The sequence below is a fragment of the Arvicanthis niloticus genome, chromosome 6, assembly GCF_011762505.2.
Source record: "Arvicanthis niloticus isolate mArvNil1 chromosome 6, mArvNil1.pat.X, whole genome shotgun sequence".
Lineage (NCBI taxonomy): Eukaryota > Metazoa > Chordata > Mammalia > Rodentia > Muridae > Arvicanthis > Arvicanthis niloticus.
Genome location: NC_047663.1, coordinates 43648082 through 43670763, shown reverse-complemented (window position 1 = coordinate 43670763; position 22682 = coordinate 43648082). Strand labels below are relative to the sequence as shown.

Below are 22682 nucleotides of genomic sequence, written 5' to 3'. Positions count from 1 at the left end.
TACATAAGAGCTATACATCGAGACACAGACACACACAAAGGGAGAGAGTGTTTTCTAAACAAACTGGAAAAAAAAAATGTGGGTTCAGGCAGTGGTGGCGCATGCCCTTAGTCATAGCACTTGGGAGGCAGAGGCAGGCAGACCTCTGTTAGTTTGAGGCCAACCTGATCTACAAAGCAAGTTCCAGGACAGCCAGGGCTATCCAGAGAGAAACCATATCAATAACAACAACAAAAGATTTTTCTAAGTGTGTGTGTGTGTGTGAGTGTGGCCATAAACATGGCATATGCCCCTACATATAGGTACATATAGGTAACCCAGATGCCAGGTTTCAGATATCCTGGAACTGGAGTTACTGGTGGTCCTGAACCACTAGATGTGAGTGCCGGGAACTGAGCACAGGTCCTCTGTCAGAACTCACACATACTATGAACTTCCGAGTCATTCTCCACCCCTAATATTTAAAACAATTTTATTTTATATGTATGCGTGTTTTGCCTGCATGTAAGTCATGCATGCCTGGTGTAGGGCAAAAGGAGAACATGTCCAATCCCCTGGAACTGGGGTCACAGGTGGAAGCAGAACCCCTGATCTCTATAAGAGCAGCAAGTGTTCTTAATTCTGGAACTGTCTCTCCAAACCTAATCATCATCTTCCTCCCCTCTCTCCTCCGCCTCCCTCCTCCTAGTAATTCCTGAGACAGGACCTCACAACACAACTCTCTGGATGACCTAGGGCTCTTTAAGTAAATAAGGTTGGCTTCAAACCCATGAAGATCTACCTGCCTCTCTGCCTCTGCCTTCAAGTGCATTGGTAGGCCAGCACACCCAGATTTTAATTTAAAATTTTAAGACAAAAGTCGCACTCTGTAGCCCAGGCTGGCTTTATTTTTTTTTATATTTTATTATTATTTTATTTTATTTGGTTTTTCGAGACAAGGTTTCTCTGTGTAGCCCTGGCTGTCCTGGAACTCACTCTGTAGACCAGGCTGGTCTCGAACTCAGAAATCTGCCTGCCTCTGCCTCCCAAGTGCTGGGATTAAAGGCGTGCACCACCACCACCCGGCCCAGGCTGGCTTTAAACCTGTAGAGTCCTCCAGCCTCAAGAGCGTTGGGACCACAGGTGTGAGCCACTATGCTAGACTTCAGTAATGATTTTTAAGTAGTTCTAGCCACAGTTGAGACAGCAGGTGATTTCTCTTGGATACCCTAGTTTTTCCTGTGAATAATTTCATAGTCCTCAATCCTGAACTAGTCTTCCCTTCTTAATACTGTGTTCCACCCATTTTTGTATCTTCAAATTTAGCCCCAAACATATAAACATCTATCAGTTTCTTCATGCTTGTGGTGTGTGTGTGTGTGTGTGTGTGTGCACACGCATGTTCTAAAAAGGAAAAGTTGTTCTGGTCTTGACTGTTCTAATCCAGATAGAAAATGTACGCCCGTATTAGAAGGGGGCTTTGCAATCCCATAGGGGACAAAAGACGAATTTTCACAGTCTACCTAACACTTTTTTCTCCTTCACGGAAGAAGGCTCGACGGGAGAAGACAACAGATCTGGACGTCTGGTCCTTGGTGGACACCTCGTTCAGATCTTGACACCCCCTTTAGGCGCTCCCTCTCACCTCTTAGGGCAGAAGGGCGAGCAGGGGCAGACTCTATGAGTCATGTGCCAGGCCTGGAGTTGTGGAGGGAAGCACCGCCTCTTCTTGGGCCCCTTCTCTCCCCCTTTTCTACTCAGCGGCTCCGGGTCTTGCCAGATGCTGCGCTACAATCACGGGTTCCCCATCACCAGTTCCGTTGGGTAAGGGGTCCTGAGGAAGACGCGACTCCAACAGGGAGATGGAGGGGAGAGAGACTTAGGGGATCCCCGTCTGGAAAGGATCCAGCTGGGTGGAGGCGGTCCTGGTGTTGGGTAGGGCATCTGGAGCCCGGGCAGCGCGCGGGGAGGAGAGGAGAGGAGAGGAGTGGGTTGGCGAGGGCAGTGGTGAGGGTTGCTGCAAGCCCGGGAGCGACGGGGTGCGGGGCAGGGGGCGGCCCTTCTCCAGGAATTTCCGGGGATCGTGTTACAGTGTTCACAGAGTGGGAACGGAGTGGGACGGCAGGCCTCGCCGCGCGTCCAGGGCCGTCGCCCCCTCCTCTCACCGATCGTGGGCAACGGCAGTGCCGCCCCTGCGCGCAGTGACCCCGTGTGGCGGGGCGGCCCCGCGCCCCCAGGCCGCTCTGTTATGGTAGGGCCATCCCAGCCCCGAGTTGTCGTCGGGTCTCCGCGGCCCCGAGTTATCGTAGGAGCTATCCGACCCCGTGTCATTGTAGGGTCCGCGCGGACCCGGGCTCCCCGGGACCCGACTCCCCGCCCACAGCTAGCGGCCGGGGGATCTCCCCGCCCCCGAGTGGTCTTCGGGACGCCCCGGGCTCGAGTGATTGTGGGCTCTCCCAGACCCGGGGTGATTGTTTCATCCCCTTGGCCCGCGGTGGTTGTAGCGTCTCAGAGGCCGAGGGATCCTACAGGCTCTCCCTGGCCCCGGGTGATTGTCGGTACCCCGCGGCCGCGGATAATCGTCGGGTCCCCACGGGTCCCGGCTGCCAGGGCGGATCAAGCCTCTGCGCCTTCCCGAGGAGCCCCGCAAGGCCGCAGACAAGATGAACATTTTGGCGCCCGTGAGGAGGGACCGCGTCCTGGCGGAGCTGCCCCAGGTAGGCACTAGGGCCACGTCGGGCCTCTCTGGCTGTTGCTGAGTGTGGGCGGGGAGAAGGTGGAACCCAAGCAGTTGGATTGGGCCCAGCCCTGTCGCCCTGCAAGGCCCGCTGTTCCTGGGTGGTCCGCTTCTCACCCCACCCCCAACCCAGGGCCGCTTGGCTATGGCACAAAAGCTCCATTCTCACCCTGTCCCTCTCAGTGCTTGAGGAAGGAGGCCGCTTTGCACGTGCGCAAAGACTTCCACCCCCGCGTCATTTGCGCCTGCCAGGAGCACCGGACAGGCACCGTGGGGTGAGTTAGGGACACCCCTAACTAAAAACAATACTAAAAAAGAAACTTTGAAGTCATTCACCCCTTTGAGGCTACAATGGTTATGCCTCAGTTCAGATGTTCTCCCGGTTTCCTCCCATTGAGGTTGTGAGCCTATGGAGAAGGCATCCAACATGGGAGAAGTCACACTACCCATAGAACCTTTAGTCTGGGGGGGGGGGGCGGCGGCAGGTATATCTGAGAGAGGGAGGAGGAGGAGGAGAGACACAGAGAGAGAGAGAGAGAGAGAGAGAGAGAGAGAGAGATAGAGTGAGAGATATAGAGAGAGAGAGACAGAGAGAGACAGGGACAGAGAGAGAGAGAGAACGAACTTTTCTAACATGCGCAGAGCCCTGGGCCATTCCCAGTACTACACGACCTCCTCCCACAACACACCAGAAAAATAAGTCTGAAAGTCCCGAATGTTGAACACTACTCCCCAGCACATCGGTGCTGGACCTTCCAGGCTTCCAGGGAGGCCTGCCTATCCATGGTAATGTACCTTAGTTGATATGGACTTCCTCTGTCCACCCACTCTTCTGTCCAACAGATTTAAGATATCCAAGGTCATCGTTGTGGGGGACCTATCTGTGGGGAAGACCTGCCTCATTAATAGGTATCAGGGTACTGGAGTTTGGCTGGGCAAGGGCACAGCTGGATCAATTTTAACAACGTGGGCGGGGCTACAAGCTACTTGGTATCTCTTCAGGTTCTGCAAAGACACCTTCGATAAGAATTACAAGGCTACCATCGGAGTGGATTTTGAGATGGAACGATTTGAAGTCTTGGGTGTCCCCTTCAGTCTCCAACTGTGAGTGTCTCTTCCATCCCTTTCTAGCTGGCCTGTCACCCCACTCTGCACACTCTGTTATCTGGGTTCTGCTCCCCCTTCTTCCAGATGGGACACGGCTGGTCAGGAGAGGTTCAAGTGCATTGCCTCCACCTACTACCGAGGAGCACAAGGTAGGGATTTGCCTCTGTAATGCAAGCAGTCTAAGGGCACACTGATCTAAGGAGAGCTGGTGGGTAGGGGGAACGAGCCAAAGGCATCCGTCTATCTCCCCATCAACCTGCAGCTGTTTCTGTCACTCTTTCAGCCATCATCATTGTCTTCAACCTAAATGATGTGGCATCCCTGGAACACACCAAGTATGTGAAGAACAGGATGGGAAAGTCCGGGGAGGGTTTAGAAAAGGTGATTAGGAAAAGAGAGTGTGTCTACGGGCTGGGCTGTCTCTGTAGCTCAGTGGTGGAGACTTGCCAACAATGCATAGGAATCTTGAGATCTATCCTTTGGAGTAATGGAGGTGGGGTGGGGAGAAAAAAAGCCAGAGCTAGTAACTGGACATGGGAAAGCTGGAGGATGGGGCCTGTCAGGCTCACTCAGTCCTTACTGCTGTCCACCGTCTGTGGCAGGCAGTGGCTCGCTGATGCCCTCAAGGAGAATGACCCTTCCAACGTGCTTCTCTTCCTTGTGGGTTCCAAGAAGGACCTGAGTGTGAGTGTGCCAGTGGGGGACCTTCCGACCTTGGTGAGGGGACCCATCCCCAGTCTGACTCTGATTTTCCCACAGACTCCTGCTCAGTATTCCCTAATGGAGAAGGATGCCCTCAAGGTGGCCCAAGAGATTAAGGCTGAGTACTGGCCAGTGTCCTCCCTCACTGGTGAGTTGGGGGCTTCAGCCTTCTGCCATGTGTGCCTGCCTGCCTCTCCGCTCACTCCTGAATCGAAACTGGGTCCGGTGTTCTAGTGTTCCCCTGAGTTTTCTGCTCCTCATGTCAGGTGAGAATGTCCGGGAATTCTTCTTCCGTGTGGCAGCGCTAACCTTTGAAGCCAATGTCCTGGCTGAGCTGGAGAAATCAGGGGCTCGGCACATTGGGGATGTTGTTCGTAAGTGCTGACTTGGTTGACAGTAGCAGACAGAGGGGGAGGTGAGTATACCTTCAACCCCTGGTTCATACATCTCCCACCCCTTTTCAGGCATCAACAGCGATGACAAAAACCTGTACCTAACTGCCAGCAAGAAAAAGGCCACATGTTGTCCCTGAGCAGTGAGGTTTGTCCAGAGACTTCCCATTCCTGGGGTGCCGTGCCACCCCCAAATGCTCCAGAACTCAACCCCTGGACATTTGCACTGACTTTCTTTTTCCAGACCAAAGAGCTACCTGTTGATGTCAGTGCCCCCAGAGGGTAACTGGGACCATGCTAGTCAATTTCCTGCCCCCAGGCACCATGCCAAAGACTGGATGACCTCTGGGCTCTCCAGGGTGCCTGATGTCAGTGTTCTTGCTGCTTTTGCTCAGCCTGCTGGGCCTTTTATGGATGAAATGCTTAATGATTCCAGCCTTACACTGTGCCTTACACATTAAAATTCATTATTAGCATTTTCTAGGCTGGAGTCCTTTACTAGAGATGACAGATGTAGAACAAGTAGGGACATGTAGTGACTTGAGAACTGGAGCCCCTATGGGGATTCTGTCCATTCATTCCTGACCCCTAAGACAGGGTTCACACTGGCTGGCATCTCAGAGACCAGGTTTTGGAGGACTAACTGTATCTCCAAGATCCTCTCTGGGTTAAAATCTAAGTAACTAACCTTTCTTTCCTGTTTTTCTTCTTTCCTCTCTGTCTCCCTTCCCTTTTGAGGTAGGGTCTCTTGTAGGGCAGCCTGACCTCAAAATTTACCATGTATCTAAGTATTGTATTACAGCATCCCTAGAAAGATGATCTATTTGTCCCAGATAGGGAACTGATAATACACCAAAGGATGTATATCATCTAAGTCCAATTTGGTGAGCTAATGAGTTTAACTGAGTTACTTACAGGGCTGTGGGCAAGGGTTTGCTTACAGAAGCAGAAATGGCTCAAAGACAGCTGCATCACCCAAAACCACTCCAGTATGAGTGACAGCTTATGAAAGCTGGAAATCTGGGACACACCACACAGCCTGCAGGAAGCTGGACAGGTTAGAGGGGCTTCCGGCCAGCTCAGCTTGTCTGAGAATGTCTCTCACGCAGTTCTGACTGCTTAAATAAATATGCTTGGGGAAGGAGAAGCCTAGTACTTCTGCTCAGTTTCAGGGATTTCCTGAAGCCTTTGAGTTGCTTACTTCCTGAGCTTAAAGAACTTTCCTGAAGGATGGAATGTTTGATCTCCCTGCAGAACATTCTATGTGTTTTAAAGGACTTCCCTCAAAGATGGAAGGTTTTATGTCAGAGGAAATTGCCACATGACACCTGCCCCTTTCCTCGGGCTCTTAAATCATTCCTGCCCTCCCACTAACCCACCTCCCCATTCATAATGCTCCCTGAGCCTTGGAGGAGGTAAATTGAAGTTTGACCATGGTCATCTAACTTTGATGGGGTAGTCTTTTTATTTATCCCCGTATTTCAGAGTGTAGCTGGTGGTGAGTCTTGGCAGTATTTCCTTTTGCTATAAAACACACATGGGGAAAAGGCAGAAAATGACCTACGATCATAAGTGCAGATGCGGAGCAGCAGCCTAGCTGGGACGTTACCCTCACTTGTCAGACCAATGGCTGTTATCTTTTCACCAGGGCCTATGACTTCTCTGGCCATGGGCTTCATCTAAGGCACATATTAGATGTGAATTTTCCTTTTTGGAGGAAGCTTTGCTTAAGCCCAACTTTGTTTTATTCATAATGGCTTGTGTCACTACTGCAGTAGCTGACACAGCTTGGGTGACCTTTCCATCATGAAACATGAAGAATCCATAGCTGAATAGGACTTTAGGCTATGCTCCTCCCCAGAAACCCTTCATTGCACTTTCTGGTATTACAAGAGCTAGGCCACGGGTGGGGACACTTCTGGCTCAGCCCTAGACAAGTCCTGTAACCAACACGTATGACATCATTAACAACAGGGTCTTCCCATTCAGTTTTGGAATGTCGCTGACAGCAATGGTAAAGAGCCCTGCTGTTCTAGAAGCTTCCCTGACCAGTAACTCTAAGTAACCCACCCCTTCCACTAGGGGTTGTATTTACTTTTGAGACAGGGTTTTATGGTCAACCCCAGGTGACCTGAAACTCAGAGATGTGCCTGCCTCTGCCTCCCAATAAAGGCACCTAGGCACATGCCACCACACCTGGCTTCCCCCCACCACACACACACACTTTTTTTTCCTTTTGAGTCATAGCCTTGGCTCTCCTGCAGCTCACCATGAAGACCAAGCTGGCCTTGAACTCAGAGATCGATCTACCTGCGAGTGTGTGGATTAAAGGCAAGCACCACCACGGCCGGCCTATCCTCTGCTTTTTTTGAGGCACCCTCATGCTGGCTTTGAAAGCTGCTTGGAGGGAAACCGAGAGGTGTGCTGCGTGGACTCTCTGTGAAGTGGTCCTCATTCATTCACACCGGTGGTCTTGTAACTGTATCTGTGGGTTGTGTGTAGACTTTTGGCATCATTGTGTGTGATATAGGGGTGAAGTGTGGCTGCTGTGTTTGAGCAATGTGAAGGTTTCCTACTGGGATGGAGTTACCACTAATGTAAGTCACCTTACTTTCTGGACAGGAAAACAGGGCAGTGTGGGTCCTAGGACAAAGTGGCCTATGGGATTGGGAGGAAACCCGAAGGGTAGAGCTGAGGGGGATGGGTCTGGTGGCTCCTGGTTGGGCGGGGGTTAGGTTGCACTGGACACAGTGGAGGAGAGACTTCTCACCAAAGCCAGGATACCCACAAGGCCACAGGTTCATGAAGTCTGGTCCCGGGCTGACCTCCGGAAGGCGTGGCTGTCCTGGTGCCGGGTCTTGAGTCTGGAAGGGGCAGAGCCAGTACCTGTTGTGGGTGGGGCTCTGGGCTAGGGTTTTTCTAGAAACAGGGTCCAGCGAGGAGCTAAGTGTGGGACTGAGTGCTGGGTCTGTAAGGTAAAGGCAAAAGTAGGCACTGGCGTTAAGGGTGTGACGAAGGGACCTGGAAGGAGCTGGAGATCCCGTATAAAGAACGCTTAGACCCCGGCTGGAAGACGGGAGGGGGGGAGGCAGGCGGGGGGTTGGGCAAGCATGAGGCGGAGCTAGGGGCTGGACTGGAGTTTACAGCTGGGCCTGGGCTCCACCAAGCTGAGGTTCAGCGTTGAACTCTGCGAGGTACAGTCCTGTGGAAGAACTGGGCTGACAGCGATGTGGGTCAGGACGACACTAACGATTAAAAGATGGACTGAGGAAAAGTCTGGCCGCAAAATTGAGAGAACCGAGAAAACTGGTAAGGGGCGGGGCAGAAGAATGGGGCGTGTCTGGGCGTGGCCTTGGAAGTTTGCTTGCCTTCTCTTCCTCCCAAGCCCAGGCACAACCATTGAGCTTTATTTAGGCTGCAACTGCTTGCTTGGGCTGCCGCCGACCCAGAGGCGTTAGGGTTGGCTAGAACCCCTGTCCCATTGCTCATCTGGGTGCCGGCGCTGGGCGGTCAGTTCCATTGACCTTGAGGGTGGGAAAGAGTCTGAGTATTCCACAAGTGACATCATAATCACGTCCAAGTGCCTAGCTGGGAGACATTTTCCAGAAGAGGACTCACTGGCCCTCTCTTGCGGTCTCTTCTTTCTCTGTTTCTTTCTTCCCTCCACATACCTTCTTTTGGCTGCTCTGGTGCCTGTCCTCTGGGCCTCAAAGGAGGGGAGGGGTTTCACAGGAAAGGAGCATCCTCTACTAATGTTCGTAACAGTATGTTTTGAGTTAGGCCGCCCCTGCTACCTGTCCCAAGGAAGAGACCACATGCTTTTCTCTTCCTTTCAGTCTATTACCATCTTCATTCTGCTGCAGGAGCTCTGGACTGCTGCCTTGGTTAGCGCTCTCCTCTGTCCTCTTTGGACAAAGGGGCAGATTGTCTTTCTAAATCCCACTTCTCTTTGATCCTTCCTGCTTTCCCTCCCAAACAGCTGATGCTGTCAACATCTGTTAGGGGTATTAGTGGAAGGCAAACAGGCTTCAGCCCTGCATAAAGCCTGCTATAGTGACAGGAGGAAAGAAATCCAGCACAGTTTGATCCTGACCGAGGCGCAGGCCCTTACTGGAATACTTTAGGATTCAAGCTCCACAGGAGAGACTGTGCATCAAGATGATAGGAAATCAGAAGTGAGGAATCAGCAAGGTTGTGGATTTAAAGCAAATGTGTTGGGGGATAGCAGCTGGATAAGGAGCTGAATGTAGCTTCAGGGCTTGGCCTTGGAGTTGTGGCATAGGGCACTTGGCTTATTTTATGTGTCTCCTTGGCCAACGAAGCACATGGGTTGGGGAGCCAAGACCAGCTTTTCTGCCTCTGCTATTACCTTTCATCCTGAGCAAATTACTTAGTCACTCTGGGTCTGGTCCCTTGATAAACAATTTAGAATTAACAATTTAAAAGCCCACCGTAGGGTCTAGCATTGTGAAAGTGTACATCCTGGGAGATTCTCTCCCCCATAGCTCTGGCAGAGGTGCTGAGGACTGGGCTTGAGTGAGCTTACAGGTAAGAGTGCTGGCTTAGTGTATATGAGGCCCTAGATCTGACTCCAGACACTTCCTCCACAACAGCCCCAGGTGAAATAAAGTGAGCAGAATGGCCCATGTCAGTCATTTGGGTACTTGGGAGGCTAAGGCAGGAGTTACCATAAATTTAAGGTCAGCCTTGGCTCACAAATAAATGTGTTGGGGGAAGAAAACTATTCACAAATAGCAACAAGAAGAAATCCTTGGAATAAGACTGATCCAAAACATGAATGACCCCCAACAGCTGAAAATTTAAAACACTTACAAAAAAAGATACCAAATATGCTAGAAGATAAAAGATCTGCCATTTTTATTGGTTGGAAGAATTAATGCTATGAAAAACAGCCACCTTACCAAAAGTAATATACAGGTTCAATGTAATCCAAATTCAATATCTAATGGCATTTTTTATAAATATAGAAAAAGTTTTCATAAGGAAGTGTGCATGTGCACATCCCCCCCCCACTAAACATCTAAAGCAATCCTGAGCAAGACGCTGGAGGCATCACCATGTCTGATTTCAAGCTATACTGCAAAGCCACAGTAGCAAGAGCAGCATAGAATTTGCTCAAAAACATACATGTAGATCAATGGAATGGAATAGAATAACCATATATCAACCCACGCAGCAAGAGCCACCTAATTTTGGACAAAAACATATGTCAGAGAAAAGACAACCTCTCCAAGAAAAGGCAAGAGAAACACTGGATATCCACATGTAGAGGAATGAGACGCCATCTTGATGCTTCACCCCAAACAAAACCAACTCCAAATGGACCAAAATCCTTAACATAAGAGATTCTGAGCCGGGCAGTGGTGGCGCACACCTTTAATCCCAGCACTTGGGAGGCAGAGGCAGGCGGATTTCTGAGTTCGAGGCCAGCCTGGTCTACAGAGTGAGTTCCAGGACAGCCAGGGCTACACAGAGAAACCCTGTCTTGAAAAAACAAAAACAAAAAAATGTTTGTAGCACATCATGGAGAAGAACAGTACAGTGGGAGGTGGCATTCTATACAGTCTGCAGGCTTGGGACAATAGGACACATGGGCGTCTCTTCCCCAGGCTGGGATTGCAGATAGAGGCAGCTATTATCTGCAGAGGGGAACAACATCATTTAATGATTTTATGAGGTTGGAGGGTGGACAGGTTTTCACAATGTAGCCCTGGATGTCCTGGACCTTGTTTTGTAGACCAGGCTAGCCTTGAACTTAGAAATCCATCTGACTTTGCCTCCTTGTACTGTGAGGTACCACATCTGGCTCATTTGATGAATTTTAAGTACTTAGTGTGCTGTAGAAAACAAGAGGGGCTGACCAGCCTGACTGCCTAAGACCCAAGGCTTTCTTTTCTTCCCTTTTCCCCTCCTCCTAGAAATAGGGTTTCTCTGTGTAGCCCTGACTGTCCTGGAATTCACTCTGTAGACCAGGCTGGCCTTGAACTCAGAAATCTGCCTGCGTCTGCCTCCCAAGTGCTGGGATTAAAGGCTTCATTTTCTGAGGGTGCTCTTTTAATTCCCACCCCTAAGGACAAGGCTAACAGAGCACATGTTTTGCATGTGTGAGGCCATGGGTTCCATTCCAAGCTCTACAAAAAGTGGTCTGCCCAGGGCTACCTTCACCAGGCTCCAGACACCTGGGACAAGTTCTGGCACTGCCTCCCTTCCACTGGCATCTCCTCTAAGTGTGCCATAGCCCTCACCCCTCCAGTCTTGGCAGGTGACTCTTGCTCCGCAGCCTACCACCTTCTGCCATTTTTATCATATCATACTGCTGCCGTGAACACTCTTTGCCTCCCTCTCTTTGCCCCTCCCTCTGGAAACAGTGGCTTAGAGTCTTTCCTTTTCTTTTCTTTGAGACAGGGTTTCCCTGTGTAGTCCTGGCTGTCCTGGAACTCACTCTGTAGACCAGGCTGGCCTCGAACTAAGAAATCCGCCTGCCTCTGCCTCCCAAGTGCTGGGATTTATTTTTTTTATTTTTTTATTTTTTTGTTTTTTCGAGACAGGGTTTCTCTGTGTAGCCCTGGCTGTCCTGGAACTCACTCTGTAGACGAGGCTGGCCTCGAACTCAGAAATCCGCCTGCCTCTGCCTCCCAAGTGCTGGGATTAAAGGCATTCGTCACCACTGCCTGGCTGGCTTAGGGTTTTTAAATTCCGGACTCCCCAGGATATAGCTGTGCCCAACTCAGGGTTACTGTTAGGTTTGTTTTTAAATGTTTGGTGAATGAATGACACGGGGAGGTGGCTGCTATCACTGCTGTCATTTTGTACTCTCAGATATAACCAGGTTGCCCAGCTGGAAAAGAGGATACTCGGCTTGTGTGGACTCCAGCAGTGATCTGTCTTCCTTTTCTGAAGGTGGGTCCAGGGGGCTCGGCCTATGGCCCCTAAGGGTCTACATTACATCTTATTGTCAAAGTTAGCACACTGGTGGAGGGAACCGATCTTGATGGGATTACCCAGATGCACGAAGGTCCAGTGAAATAGCTCACTGTGCTTGCTGATAATCCTGACCACCTGAGTTTCTTCCCTGGGACCCACATGGTGGAGAACCCAGCTGGCTCTTCCTTACCTTGTCTCCTACAATGCCAAAAGGCCCCTTCCTTAAGGCCATGATCACCCCTTTCCTTTGTTGAATATTTTGTAGTATACAGAGATCTACCAAACAGGAATTGAGAACTTTTAACCCTGAACAATAACTATCACTGTCTCTTCTTGTGGATAAGGGAGGCTCAGAAAATTAAGCAGTCTTAGGTTGTTCTATTAAGTGTCAGACAAGCCTCGGGCCAGAGTGGCTCCAGGCTCTCGAGCTTATGCATTTATGCTGCCCTTTGCCTCAATTTAACAGTGCCAAACAAACGAAAAGCAAGCATGGCTGCAAGTCCAAGGTCCACATCTTAATTTCCCTGGGGAAAAAAGGCACTAAGTGGGTGAGGGGTGATGGGGGAACCCCGAGAGCTTCAGTTTTGTGAGGGAAAGGGAAGGAGGAATGCAGGAGACCTTTAGCCCACACCACTGTCTTACTCTGTGCACTTTAATGGACACTTGGGCTTCTATACCTTCTGCCTGATACCCTGGAATCTTTGGTAGGGTCCTTCTGAGACTGAGAACAGGAGGCAGGGTCCTGTCCTTCTGTGACTAGGGGCAGGAGGCAGGGCTGTTGAGAGGCATGGTTACCTTTTTGATGGGAGCAGAGGAATCGGGTTGCCTGGAGCCCTAGGCAGGGTCAGAGATAAAGCACTGGGAGCCCATGAGAAACCCGTGAGGACCTTCTCCAGCCCCAGTAGCTTCTCTTCTATCTGGGAAAGGGGGCACACACAACATCGTGCTGCCTAATTTGTAGATGGGCCCAGGCGGGGGCAGGTTGTTCAAGCATTCTGTGAATCTGGAGGATTATATGTGTGGGTGTGGAACCGTGGCATGTGTGATGGTCTGTGGTCCTCCCATCGTCCGCTAAGCCAGCTCCAGCCCGACTATGACTTCCATTAGGAAAGATTAGGGAAAGACCAAAGAGAGCTGTCAGGAGGCAAAAAGAGGCTTAGAGGAGAAAGAAAGCAGACACAGGACCATGCTGCTCTGGTAGCCACCACCCTAGAGTCGGGCTGCCACTCACTGCCTCTGGTACTATTCAAGTGAAGTGCAGCTGAAGTTGCAACTGTGGGATTTTCTGTGAGACAGAGGGCCATGGCCATTCCCTACCATGGAGTGTGGTAGCTGGTGATGACCAGCAATTGGTGAGGGTGGGAATCATTGGAGGGCTTGGGGCAGCAGGTCCCACAGGAGAGAGGAAGTGAGGTGTTACAGAGCAAGGGAAGCTTGGGAGGACCTTCTATAGCCCACATGTGACCCTATTTTTCTGAGTCCAAGGCAGCATTATGCAGTGGAGAAGGGGACAGGGCAGTGCAGGGACCTAAATTGACTACTTAACTGGATTGAGTCATCACCTCTGATGATAACCAGTTGTTGTTGGTGGGGAACCAGGTGGCAGATGAATCTGAAGCCTTGACTGAGGTGTGCTCGGCTGCCTCCAAGTGACCCAGACTCCTCTTCCCTCAGGTGAGAACGAGGAGACAGACAGATGTTGCTGGAAACACCAGCAGTGTCCTGGGCATATCATCTACCCCTTCTTGGACTGTGGCCATCACAACCGATGTATGCATGCTGTCAGCCACTGCAACTGTGAATCTAGGTGAGGGCCCCCTTCATGGGGACCCATTCCTTTCAGGTTTCCCTCTGCAGGTCTGGCCTGGTGCTGCCAGCCTAGCCCCAGCTTTTAATCCCTGCTCTGTTCTAAGAACAATGAATGGGGAGATCTCTTGGCAGCCTGGGCCAAGGCCAGAAGCAGCTGGCTGTCCCTCTGGGCCCCTGGGGAATCATGGAGGTATGGGGGCCCAGCTGAGAGTATGGTGTGTGGCAGGCTAAAGGACTGCTCAGGACACCAATAGGAGCAGCTCCCAAGAAGTAGGCCTGACCTGCTCCAAAGACGGGGGCTCAACCTGCTTCAACATCATCTATGCCCCTTGCTTTGAACTCATCCCAGAGGAAGAGTATGTGGAGCGGATCTGGTACAGCTGGTGAGTGCCAGCTGGCCAGTGGTGACGGGACAGGACTCCAGGGGACTGTGCTGCAGCTCCATCAATTTCTTCCTATCCCTTCCTCCCAGGTGCAGATGCCACAGGCCCGTCTCTGTGACAGTAATTCACCATCCCGCCCACCATATGTATATGACAGATGACCTAAATGATGACGAGGATTTGGAAGAGAACCGGCTTTCCACCACAAATCATTTAAGTCCCACTGCCAGACCTACTGACCCAAAATCAGGGCCAGCCACTGGGGCTCCTGACTTATCAGCACCCATCACCATCTGGCGTTCTGAAAGCCCCACGGACAAGTGTCAAGAAGGCAAGGTCATCAAGAATATAAAGAAGAAAAAGGAGAAAGAGAAGGAGGAGGAGATGGTGGATGAAAAGGCAAACTTGAAGAAAAAAGCCAAGGGCAAGTTAACTAAAAAGAAAAGCCCAGTGAAGTCAGAGTCTTCCCCTGCAGACTTGAGCCAATCAGTAAGCCCAAAAGAAATAGTGAGGACATCAGAGTCCAGCCCAGAAAGCCGGGAAGGGCTGGAGAGCGAGGACAGTTATGAACGGGGTAAAGAGAGGCCCTCCAGTGAAGATGTAGAGTCATCATCGCCCAAAAAGAAAGAGAAGTGCTCTGCCCAGGCTAAAAAGAATGGGACAAAGAACTTACAAACCCGGAAAACGAGCAAGAGAAAATCTCCCCCAATGTCCAACCCCAATCTCAGTTGAGGCTAGGGCATCCAGAGTGAATAAATCAAGCCTGTAACTGACCCCTACTGCTATTCTCTCCAACAGGGCCTCTTCTTGTGGGAGGTGGCTGGCTCTGTCTGGGCCTACTAAAGCCAAAGGGTCAGGGGCTGCAGGGATTCTCTAAGGGCAATCCTGCTTTCAAGGAGGAAGTATATGTCTATGGGAAGTTAAGTAGGAGGGAGAGAGAACACCTTTTAAGACCAGGTGGAAGAATCCATCTGGGTAATGGGCAGGAGGTGGGGGGAACAGTGTTGTCAAATCCACTCTGTGGTGGGCAGCACTATGCAATGCTACCTTCAATAAACTGAACCTGCCACTCACTCAGCCTGCCTCTCCCTCCTCAAGTGGCCCTAAGGGAAGGGCTGTGGCACCATGGAGGAGATGCTCTTCCTTCCCAGCTGTAGTCCCAGTCTTCCTCCACCCTTGCAGCAGACCTGTTATGCTGCAGAATGTAAAGAGGAGTTCCAGTAGAAGGCCAGCCTTTCCCCACTGACATACAGAATGAAGAGAAGTAGGTACAAGCTCAAATGCAGGCAGCAGCGGCAACCCAAGCAGAGACAAAGAAAGACAGAAAGGCTTTACTCCCAACACTAAATCACTGTGAGATGAAGCCTCTGTGAAAGAAAGATCAGATGTGCAGAATAAAAACAGCCTCAGAAAGAACCAGAGCCAGGGGGCTGGCTGAGACTGAGCTAGCAAGGGAAAGGGGTGGGAAATAGCTCCTTTCCCATGGCTATGTGTCTGAGGGTGAGCAGGTGAGGGGGACCTATGGGCCAGGAACTGACTTGCAGAGGCTATCAGAGACCAAGGGCCAGCTGGGAAACAAAGGGGCATCCAAAGAAGCAGCTTACAGATTTTCTTTACTGTGGGAAGATGAGAGCAACACAGTGGTTTAGTGAGCTGCCAGCTCAGAACTTCATATTTCCCTGTGTATGCTACCATTCCCTTTTCACAGATAGGACAGCCAACCCAAGAAGGTGCTGAGGAAATGGACCAGCAGTTAAGAGCACTCCTGCAAAAAAAAAAAAAAAAAAAAAAAAAAAAAAAAAAAAAAATCCAAGTTCCCAACGCCCATGGATGGTTGCTTAGAGCCACCTATCATTCTAGTTTTAAGGGGTCAAAGCCCTCTTTTGGTTTTTAATTTTTTTGTTTGTTTTGTTTTTTTTGAGACAGGGTTTCTCTGTGTAGCCCTGGCTGTTCTGGAATTCACTCTGTAGACTAGGCTGGCCTTGAACTCAGAAATCCACCTGCCTCTGCCTCCCAAATGCTGGGATTAAAAGCATGTGCCACCACTGCCCAGCCCTCTTTTGTTTTTTTGTACACACACCCACACATGTGCTTATGTAATTAAAGCCCAGCAGTGGTGGCGCACGCCTTTAATCCCAGCACTAGGGAGGCAGAGGCCGTTGATCTCTGAATTCTAGGCCAGCCTAGTCTACAGAGTTAGTTCCTGAACAACCAAGGCTACACAGAGAAACCCTGTCTGAAAAGCAAAAAACAAAAACAAAACAATAAAACCCTTAAGTGTGTGTGTGTGTGTGTGTCATTTATGTAATTCCAGCATTCAGGAGGCAGAGGCAGGGCTGCTGTAAGGCAAAGGCCAGCCTGGGTTCGAGACTCCACCTCAACACGGCCAACAACAGATGGAAGAAGCCCACACAGGGTCATGGGGCTCAGAGAAGGCAGGGAGGTGACCTAAGGCAATGTGAATCCTGGACTCTCTGGTAGATTATGAGAGGAAGTTTTTGGAGTTCCAACTGCTGAAGCAGCCCTGCAGAGCGAGGGAGCTGGAGAGGCGGCAAGCACTCTGTACAAACACTGTTTATTCAAATGACAGGTGAGAAGCAGGTGCAGTTAGGTGACGAGGGAAGGCAGGCAGGGGCTGGCAGGTCAGCACTGCTCCACACGGCCCTCACAGTCCTGCTTTGACAGCCAAGGTATTGACATCAGGACCAGAAACACTTTCCCTCCTCTCCCTCCTGCCCCAAACTGAATAAATAGCATTGGGTTCCCCACACGGGCTGGGGACATATACAAGTTGAGCTTGGTGCCTCATTATAGCCTGTCTTAGGTGAGGGCAGAAACTCAAAATGGCTCCCAGGGACCTTACTGACTACTCCACCTTTGCGCTCCCCCTCCTGCTACAATCCTCTCTCAGCCTGGCCCAAGGACAGGTGGTTAGCACGGGCCTGGAGTGGGACAACCACTGCTTGGTGCACACCAGGCTCACAAGGCCATTCAGCCAGGCTGAGAACTAAAAAGAACGTCATTTCACGCCACTTTATGGACAAAAAAAGAGGGGCAGGGAGTGAGGCTATATGTGGCCAGGCCTCTTGGAGCTTCAGAGGTAACCAGAGTCCGAGGAACAGGTCCCCTACCGATCCATCTCGTCCAGGAGTGGGGTCGCATCGCCAGCAATGGACATGGGGGTGCTCTCGATCATGGGGCTGGGAGAGGGTCGTGGGGTCAGCCGCTGTTTCTGTTTCCGTCGTTCTGCCTCCTTTTCCTGTAGCCATTGCTCGGCCATCTTGCCCCAGTCGATAGCTGCATGGCTGTTGGACCTGGAACAGGAAGGAAGGAAAGGCCTTAGAGACTAGGATTCTTCAGGAAGTTTGAGAAGGAAGCCTTCCTACCAGTCACTGGTGAGAGATCACCTTCACAGAAAGGAACCTGACATTTACAGGAAGCAACCCACCTTGGTCTTTCATTCTTCCCCAGAAACCAATGCCTATTGGGAACACTTTGTAGGTCTTGGCTTTCAAGAAGATACACAATACCCGCTTAGGTTAAGTTCTCAGGACACCTGGCACCACCTGTTACTACTAGGAACAGACCCGTGTTATACCACTCTCTATGTACTTACTTTGGCTGCTGTTGCCGTTGTCGGGAGCTGGAGGAAGGCTGGGGCTGGGCCTGGGTAGACTGTGGGGTAGTGCTGGCCTGGAGCTGGTGGTATTGTGGGGTGGTAATGGGCTGACTCGGGGTTGTATAGGAGTAGCTTGGGGTCATTAGTGGTGTGGCCACTGGCTGCTGGGCTGGCGTTGGGAACACCTGAAGAGGGGTAGACAGAGAAGTAGGGGGATGTTGTGGGCATGCTTGACTTCATTGTGAATCTCTGGCAGACTCTAAGAGTTGGCTCTGAATAGTGCTTCCCAGATGACCCACCTCAAGCAGTATTTTGGGGATTAAAGGGAACCCAGCAGGACAACACCAGCATATACAGTTAGTCACCACCAATCTTCAACACCTCATATAGGTTGAGAGTTCCAAATATCCCACAAGACTCTCTGCAAAGGCCAGCCCCCATATGCCTTTTTTAAAAAGTATTTTTTGAGATACAGTTTCTCTGTGTAGCCTGGCTGTTCTGGAATCACTCTGTAGACCAGGCCGGCCTAAAACTCAGATCCCTCTGCCTATCCAAGCGCTGGGATTAAAGATGTGCACTACCACCATCCAGCTATCAGGCCCTTTCTTATTCCCTTCCCCATCAAATGTGCTAGAGCCTAGGAACATCTGTTAAGAGATTTTTCCTAGGGTCAAGCATATGGTGCTCCTGGTAGAGGCATGGCCAGAGGTGTCTATAGGGTCTGGGTCTGTATATGAGTGTTTATAGGATTGCTCCCTCTCCTCCCCATCCTGTTCAGGAAGAGTCCTCCCGAAAACATACATGGTAAGCGCTGCTGCCTCCTCCGCTGCCACCATAGCCATACTGGCTGGATGCCCACTGGGCTGGGGTAGCATTGGGGTTCTGTCCTTGGCCTGTCACAGCAGCAATGGCACTGAACATCTGTGAAGTCATGTTCTGAGGCAAGGCATTCACAGCCCGTGTCAGATCTGCAAACACAGATGTCCTTGTCAAGGGTCTAAGTCCCTTTAGTTCCCTGCTGCCCTATGAGTCTCAGCCCCAAACACCCTACCCGCAAGATTGATGTTGGCTGGGGTAGCATTGATAGAAGCGGGGGTCCGTGTTCTGCTGCTGCTACTGGGAGTGATGCCTATAAGAAATGGATACAGCTAGTTATGTTCTTCACAAAAGCTACTTCTACCTTCCAAGTTCAAGAGGAAAGGAAGAACAGGGAAGGAATGTTGTACAGGCAGTAAACAGAAAACCTCCCTGCTACTAAGAGGCTGAAACAGGGGTGAGGCAGCTGATCCCTGACCTCCCCTCACTGAGCAGCCCCTGTGTTGCTCTCACCCCAGCAGAGCTCACCTGGCACAGGGTCCTGATAGTGATCCTTAAACCACCGGAAGAGTCCATTCACAGTTGGGAAGATCTGGCCCCGGTACCGGAATCCTTCAGGAGTCACTGTCACATATTCTATCCTGAGATTTTATAAGTAAACAAGCATTAGATATCACTTGTGCTAGCTAGTTTTATGTCAACGTGACACATAAGCTATAGTCATCAGAGAGGGAGAAGCCTCAAATGAGAAAGTGCCTCCAGAATGTGGGCAAACCTATAGGACTTTTTTTTTTTAAATTAGTGGGGTGGTGCCATCCCTGGGCTGGTGGTCCTGGATTCTATAAGAAAGCAGGCTGAGCAAACCATGAGGAACAAGCCAGTAAGCAGCGCTCCTATGTGGCCTCTGCATCAGTATCTGGCTCCAGGTTCCTGACCTGTTTGAGCTACTGTTCTGACTTCCTTTAATGATGAACTATGATGTGGAAGTGTAAGCCAAATACACGAACCCTTTCCTCCCCAAATTGCTTTTGGTTATGGTGTTTCGTCATAGCAATAGCAGCTCTGACTAAGACATAATTGTGGCCACCAAATATCAACCATATGTACGAGCATATTAGCCATAATGGGTGCTGGAGGAGAGATGACAGGGAGAGGTTGCAAATGACAGAGCACAGTCAAGGCTAAGGAGGCCATGGCCTTGTGCTGAGTACAGGCTGACAGAGGAAGCTGTGCTGGAGGCTACCTGGAGATAGGATGCCTTCACTGAAGACAGCAGTTACAGGCGAGAGTGACAGCAAGGTTACAGAACATCAGGAAGAAACTTCCCTGGCAGATCCAGATAAGCAGGGGGAATTCTCTGGTACTCTAGAAGGTGGTTAGTCTGCCTTCACTACAGCCCATAAACCCAAAGGAGTCCCAAGGAATGATGAGGTAAGTATACAAGGCAATCAATATAGCTAACACAGTGCTGTGTTCTCTCAAGGAAAGCCAACAACAGCTGAGAGACAATGGTAAGTATGGTGCAATCCTCACTTATACTTAGCCAAAACTGGCTTCCTAAATCTCCATATAAGAATACAGATCAGGGAGTCTGTGCTCTCTTCTATGGGAAGCCACAGTGTTGACTCTGTTATTTCAGGTTGTCAGCCTAACTGGCCTTCAAACATTCTTACAGGGCCCTGGCTGCCAATCTGTGGAAGGCACTGATGTGGCAGGAAAGCCACCTCAGAAAGGAGCATGATGTTCCAGCTGTGGCAGAGGCCTCAGAGCTCTCTACTCATGGTCCACACGTGACCAGTACAGAGCCAGAGCACACATATGCATTTCTCCGCTAGGGTAGAATGGCTGCTGGCAGGTCACGTCAGGTCAGGACAGGCCAGGACAGCAATAGGCCTAAGCAGATCAGCCTAAAGAAGCTGGACCCAGGCTCAGGGTGAGCTAAAGGGGTGAAGGAAAAGGAATGCCTCAAAAAAGCAGCCTGCTAGTCTTACACGGAAGGTAGCAGAGGAGACGCCTCCATCTCACCCCTGCTCAGGAGGCACAAGCTGTGTATCCTGTGGCATCAGTGAGCTGCCATGTGCTCACTGAGTTCTGCAAAGGTGGAAGAAGGCAGCAGAAAGGCATGATCAACACGACACCCTTGCCTGTGCCATCACTGCAGTCCTGGGGAGTGCTGGGAGAGGGGACGGACGCCTTTTCTAGTTCTAGGAAACTCTGGTTTTGGTCTCTACCAGGCATGTCCAACCTTCTGACACCATGGACAACACTATCATCTACAAAGTTCAAGCTTGAGAACACCACAATCAACTTACATTAAAGAAAAAGAAAAGAAGAAAAAAAAATAACAAAATGAAAAAAAACAAGCCACAAAAAAATTCTCATGGAGCCTGATTCTGTGCTGGGCGGCAGCCTAGGCACATGTGCACCCACCACAACTTCTGTTCTGAACAGGGAAGGACAAGGAGGCAGAGTACAGTGGCATGGCCTCTTCTAGCCCATGGTGGATCCCATAGGCAGCAGCATCTTAGCACCAGTGCTCACCTGGGTTTCCCTCGGGGCTGGTATCCCAGGAGGAACTTGCCGGGCAGTTCCTTGCAGGCACAGATGAAGTAAGGGATGAAGGTGGGCTTCTCCTTCTTAGTTTTGATGAGCAGCTCCTCTAATTTCTGGGGGGTAGAATGAGGGGACAGGTTGGGATGGTAGCATGCTTGGGATGCAATGGCTGATGCACACACATATGCACTTCCTTCACCACAGAGTCCCAGGGGTCCAGAGGGTCCAAGGCTCACCTTTCGGTCCCCACCACTACAGTCCTGGTAATACTTGTGGTTCAGAAGGTCTCGAGCAAAGGAAGCCATGGGCTGGACATAGCGGGCAACGATCTCATCCAAGTCTTCAAATTCCTGTAGGAGGAACAGAAGGCCTCACATCATATCCAGCTACGACTCCAGCCCTGCATCAAACCCATCTTCAAGAGACAGGCTGACGTCCTGTTCCCGTTGAACCTCACTCCACAGCAAAGTCTCTTCAATTTATCAGCTGGCTTGATTACACCCCAGACACTAGCTTATCAGCATAAAGGCCTTTAAGTACTAACCGTGATGATTCTCTGGTATTTATGAACAACAGGGAACTTCAGATTCTCCTTACTGAATACAGACAAGAGACCCGTGTGTGTGCATTTTCTCCCTTCCTCAGTAGTTGTCTCTAGGCTATTTTAAAAAGTGAAATATAGGGAAAATAAAGCTAGTACTCACGCTACAGACTACCTAGCTCTGCATAACAAAAATATGGGTGTCCAAGTTACTGTCAGGTGAAAGCAACCAGGAAGAACTTGTTCGGGCATGGCCCCCACCTCACTGTTGATCCACAGAGTGGCTCCCAGGCTGAAGGCATTCTCCTTGCCCTCTTCGCGCACATCCACATGCTGGTAGATGCCGTCGCTGACTTTCCAGGTCACTGTCAGGTGGTTTTCACCCTTGCTGCTGGGCCGGATGATAACATCCCCTTGGTCCATGGTCTCCATCATCTTTTCTGCTTGCTTGAAATTTATGTTATGGAAGGACGGGTGCGCAATCACTCGCTTGATGTATGCTGAAGAAGGCAGGAAGAGACAGACCAGGTGACAGGTTAGGAGCTGATAGTGACAGGACAGTCAGAGATAGCTTTGACCTACCACTGGATTCTGAGACACCGTTACACTCTCTGGGCTTGGACTCCATGATGTGAATGAGGTGTTAGCCCCAGCTCTTAGGATATTTGAGGAAATGAAGTTTAGCAACATGTACATGGGAGACTGTGGGTTCTTTGCTCCTGCTTCTGCCTGCCTTTCATGTCTCTAGGCCTCAGAGGTTTGAAACTGGGCACACACTCTAGTAAGCCACCAAAGCACAGGAACTCTGCAGCCTACGTCCTTGGTATTAGCTGTATTCAGGTGCAAGCCTCCTGCCAGGCACTCACTGGTCCGCTGCTGCTTTCGTTTCATGTCTTCTTCTTGTTTGTGGTCTGCAGCTTCAGCATCAAAGTCGTAGTAGGTGTCCTTGGGCAGTTTCCACTCATTGTTTCTATCCATGAGGTCTGAGGTCCGGCAGGTCAGGTCTGCACTGAACTTTTCAATATCGATCTTCATGATACGGCAGTGAACAGTCATCCCCACCTAGATCCACAGAACATGTGAGCTGGAAGGGACAAAG

The 22682-nt window shown here is 50.5% G+C and overlaps 3 protein-coding genes across 9 annotated transcripts in view; 2 read left to right on the top strand and 1 right to left on the bottom strand.

Moving 5' to 3' along the window:
• The first annotated feature begins 1653 nt into the window (after positions 1-1653).
• Positions 1654-5393, top strand: Rab34 (RAB34, member RAS oncogene family). 3 transcript variants are annotated; one of them, XM_034506110.2, is made up of 12 exons: positions 1654-1803; positions 2484-2696; positions 2900-2991; positions 3560-3625; positions 3719-3820; positions 3908-3972; positions 4107-4158; positions 4426-4507; positions 4583-4673; positions 4792-4899; positions 4990-5065; positions 5162-5393. In XM_034506110.2, the coding sequence occupies exons 2-11, from the start codon at positions 2643-2645 to the stop codon at positions 5055-5057; spliced, it is 780 nt and encodes a 259-aa protein (XP_034362001.1). In that variant the 5' UTR covers positions 1654-1803; positions 2484-2642; the 3' UTR covers positions 5058-5065; positions 5162-5393. The 3 variants fall into 3 exon arrangements, with proteins under 3 accessions (XP_034362001.1, XP_034362000.1, XP_076792341.1); XM_034506109.2 differs by having other exon boundaries at positions 1655-1803; positions 4990-5393; XM_076936226.1 differs by lacking the exon at positions 1654-1803 and adding an exon at positions 1821-2230 and having other exon boundaries at positions 4990-5393.
• A 139-nt stretch (positions 5394-5532) lies between these two features.
• Proca1 (protein interacting with cyclin A1) lies at positions 5533-15127 on the top strand. Of its 4 annotated transcripts, XM_034506107.2 has the most exons (5): positions 5533-8226; positions 11758-11838; positions 13537-13669; positions 13926-14054; positions 14144-15127. In XM_034506107.2, exons 1-5 carry the CDS (start codon positions 8145-8147, stop codon positions 14784-14786), a joined length of 1068 nt encoding a protein of 355 aa, XP_034361998.1. In that variant the 5' UTR covers positions 5533-8144; the 3' UTR covers positions 14787-15127. The 4 variants fall into 4 exon arrangements, with proteins under 4 accessions (XP_034361998.1, XP_034361995.1, XP_034361996.1 ...); XM_034506104.2 differs by lacking the exon at positions 13926-14054; XM_034506105.2 differs by lacking the exons at positions 5533-8226; positions 13926-14054.
• Positions 15128-16612: 1485 nt separating this feature from the next.
• The window catches only part of Supt6h (SPT6 homolog, histone chaperone and transcription elongation factor), a 36177-nt gene continuing 30107 nt past the window's right edge, over positions 16613-22682 (bottom strand). For both annotated transcript variants that reach the window (XM_076936225.1, XM_034507271.2), the window contains exons 29-37: positions 22450-22645; positions 21845-22083; positions 21279-21392; positions 21031-21155; positions 19018-19130; positions 18725-18802; positions 18475-18641; positions 17671-17858; positions 16613-17368 (exon numbers count right to left, since the gene is read on the bottom strand). In XM_076936225.1, coding sequence (XP_076792340.1) covers positions 17182-17368; positions 17671-17858; positions 18475-18641; positions 18725-18802; positions 19018-19130; positions 21031-21155; positions 21279-21392; positions 21845-22083; positions 22450-22645 — 1407 coding nt within the window. In that variant the 3' untranslated portion in view covers positions 16613-17181. The remainder of the gene's footprint in view (positions 17369-17670; positions 17859-18474; positions 18642-18724; positions 18803-19017; positions 19131-21030; positions 21156-21278; positions 21393-21844; positions 22084-22449; positions 22646-22682) is intronic.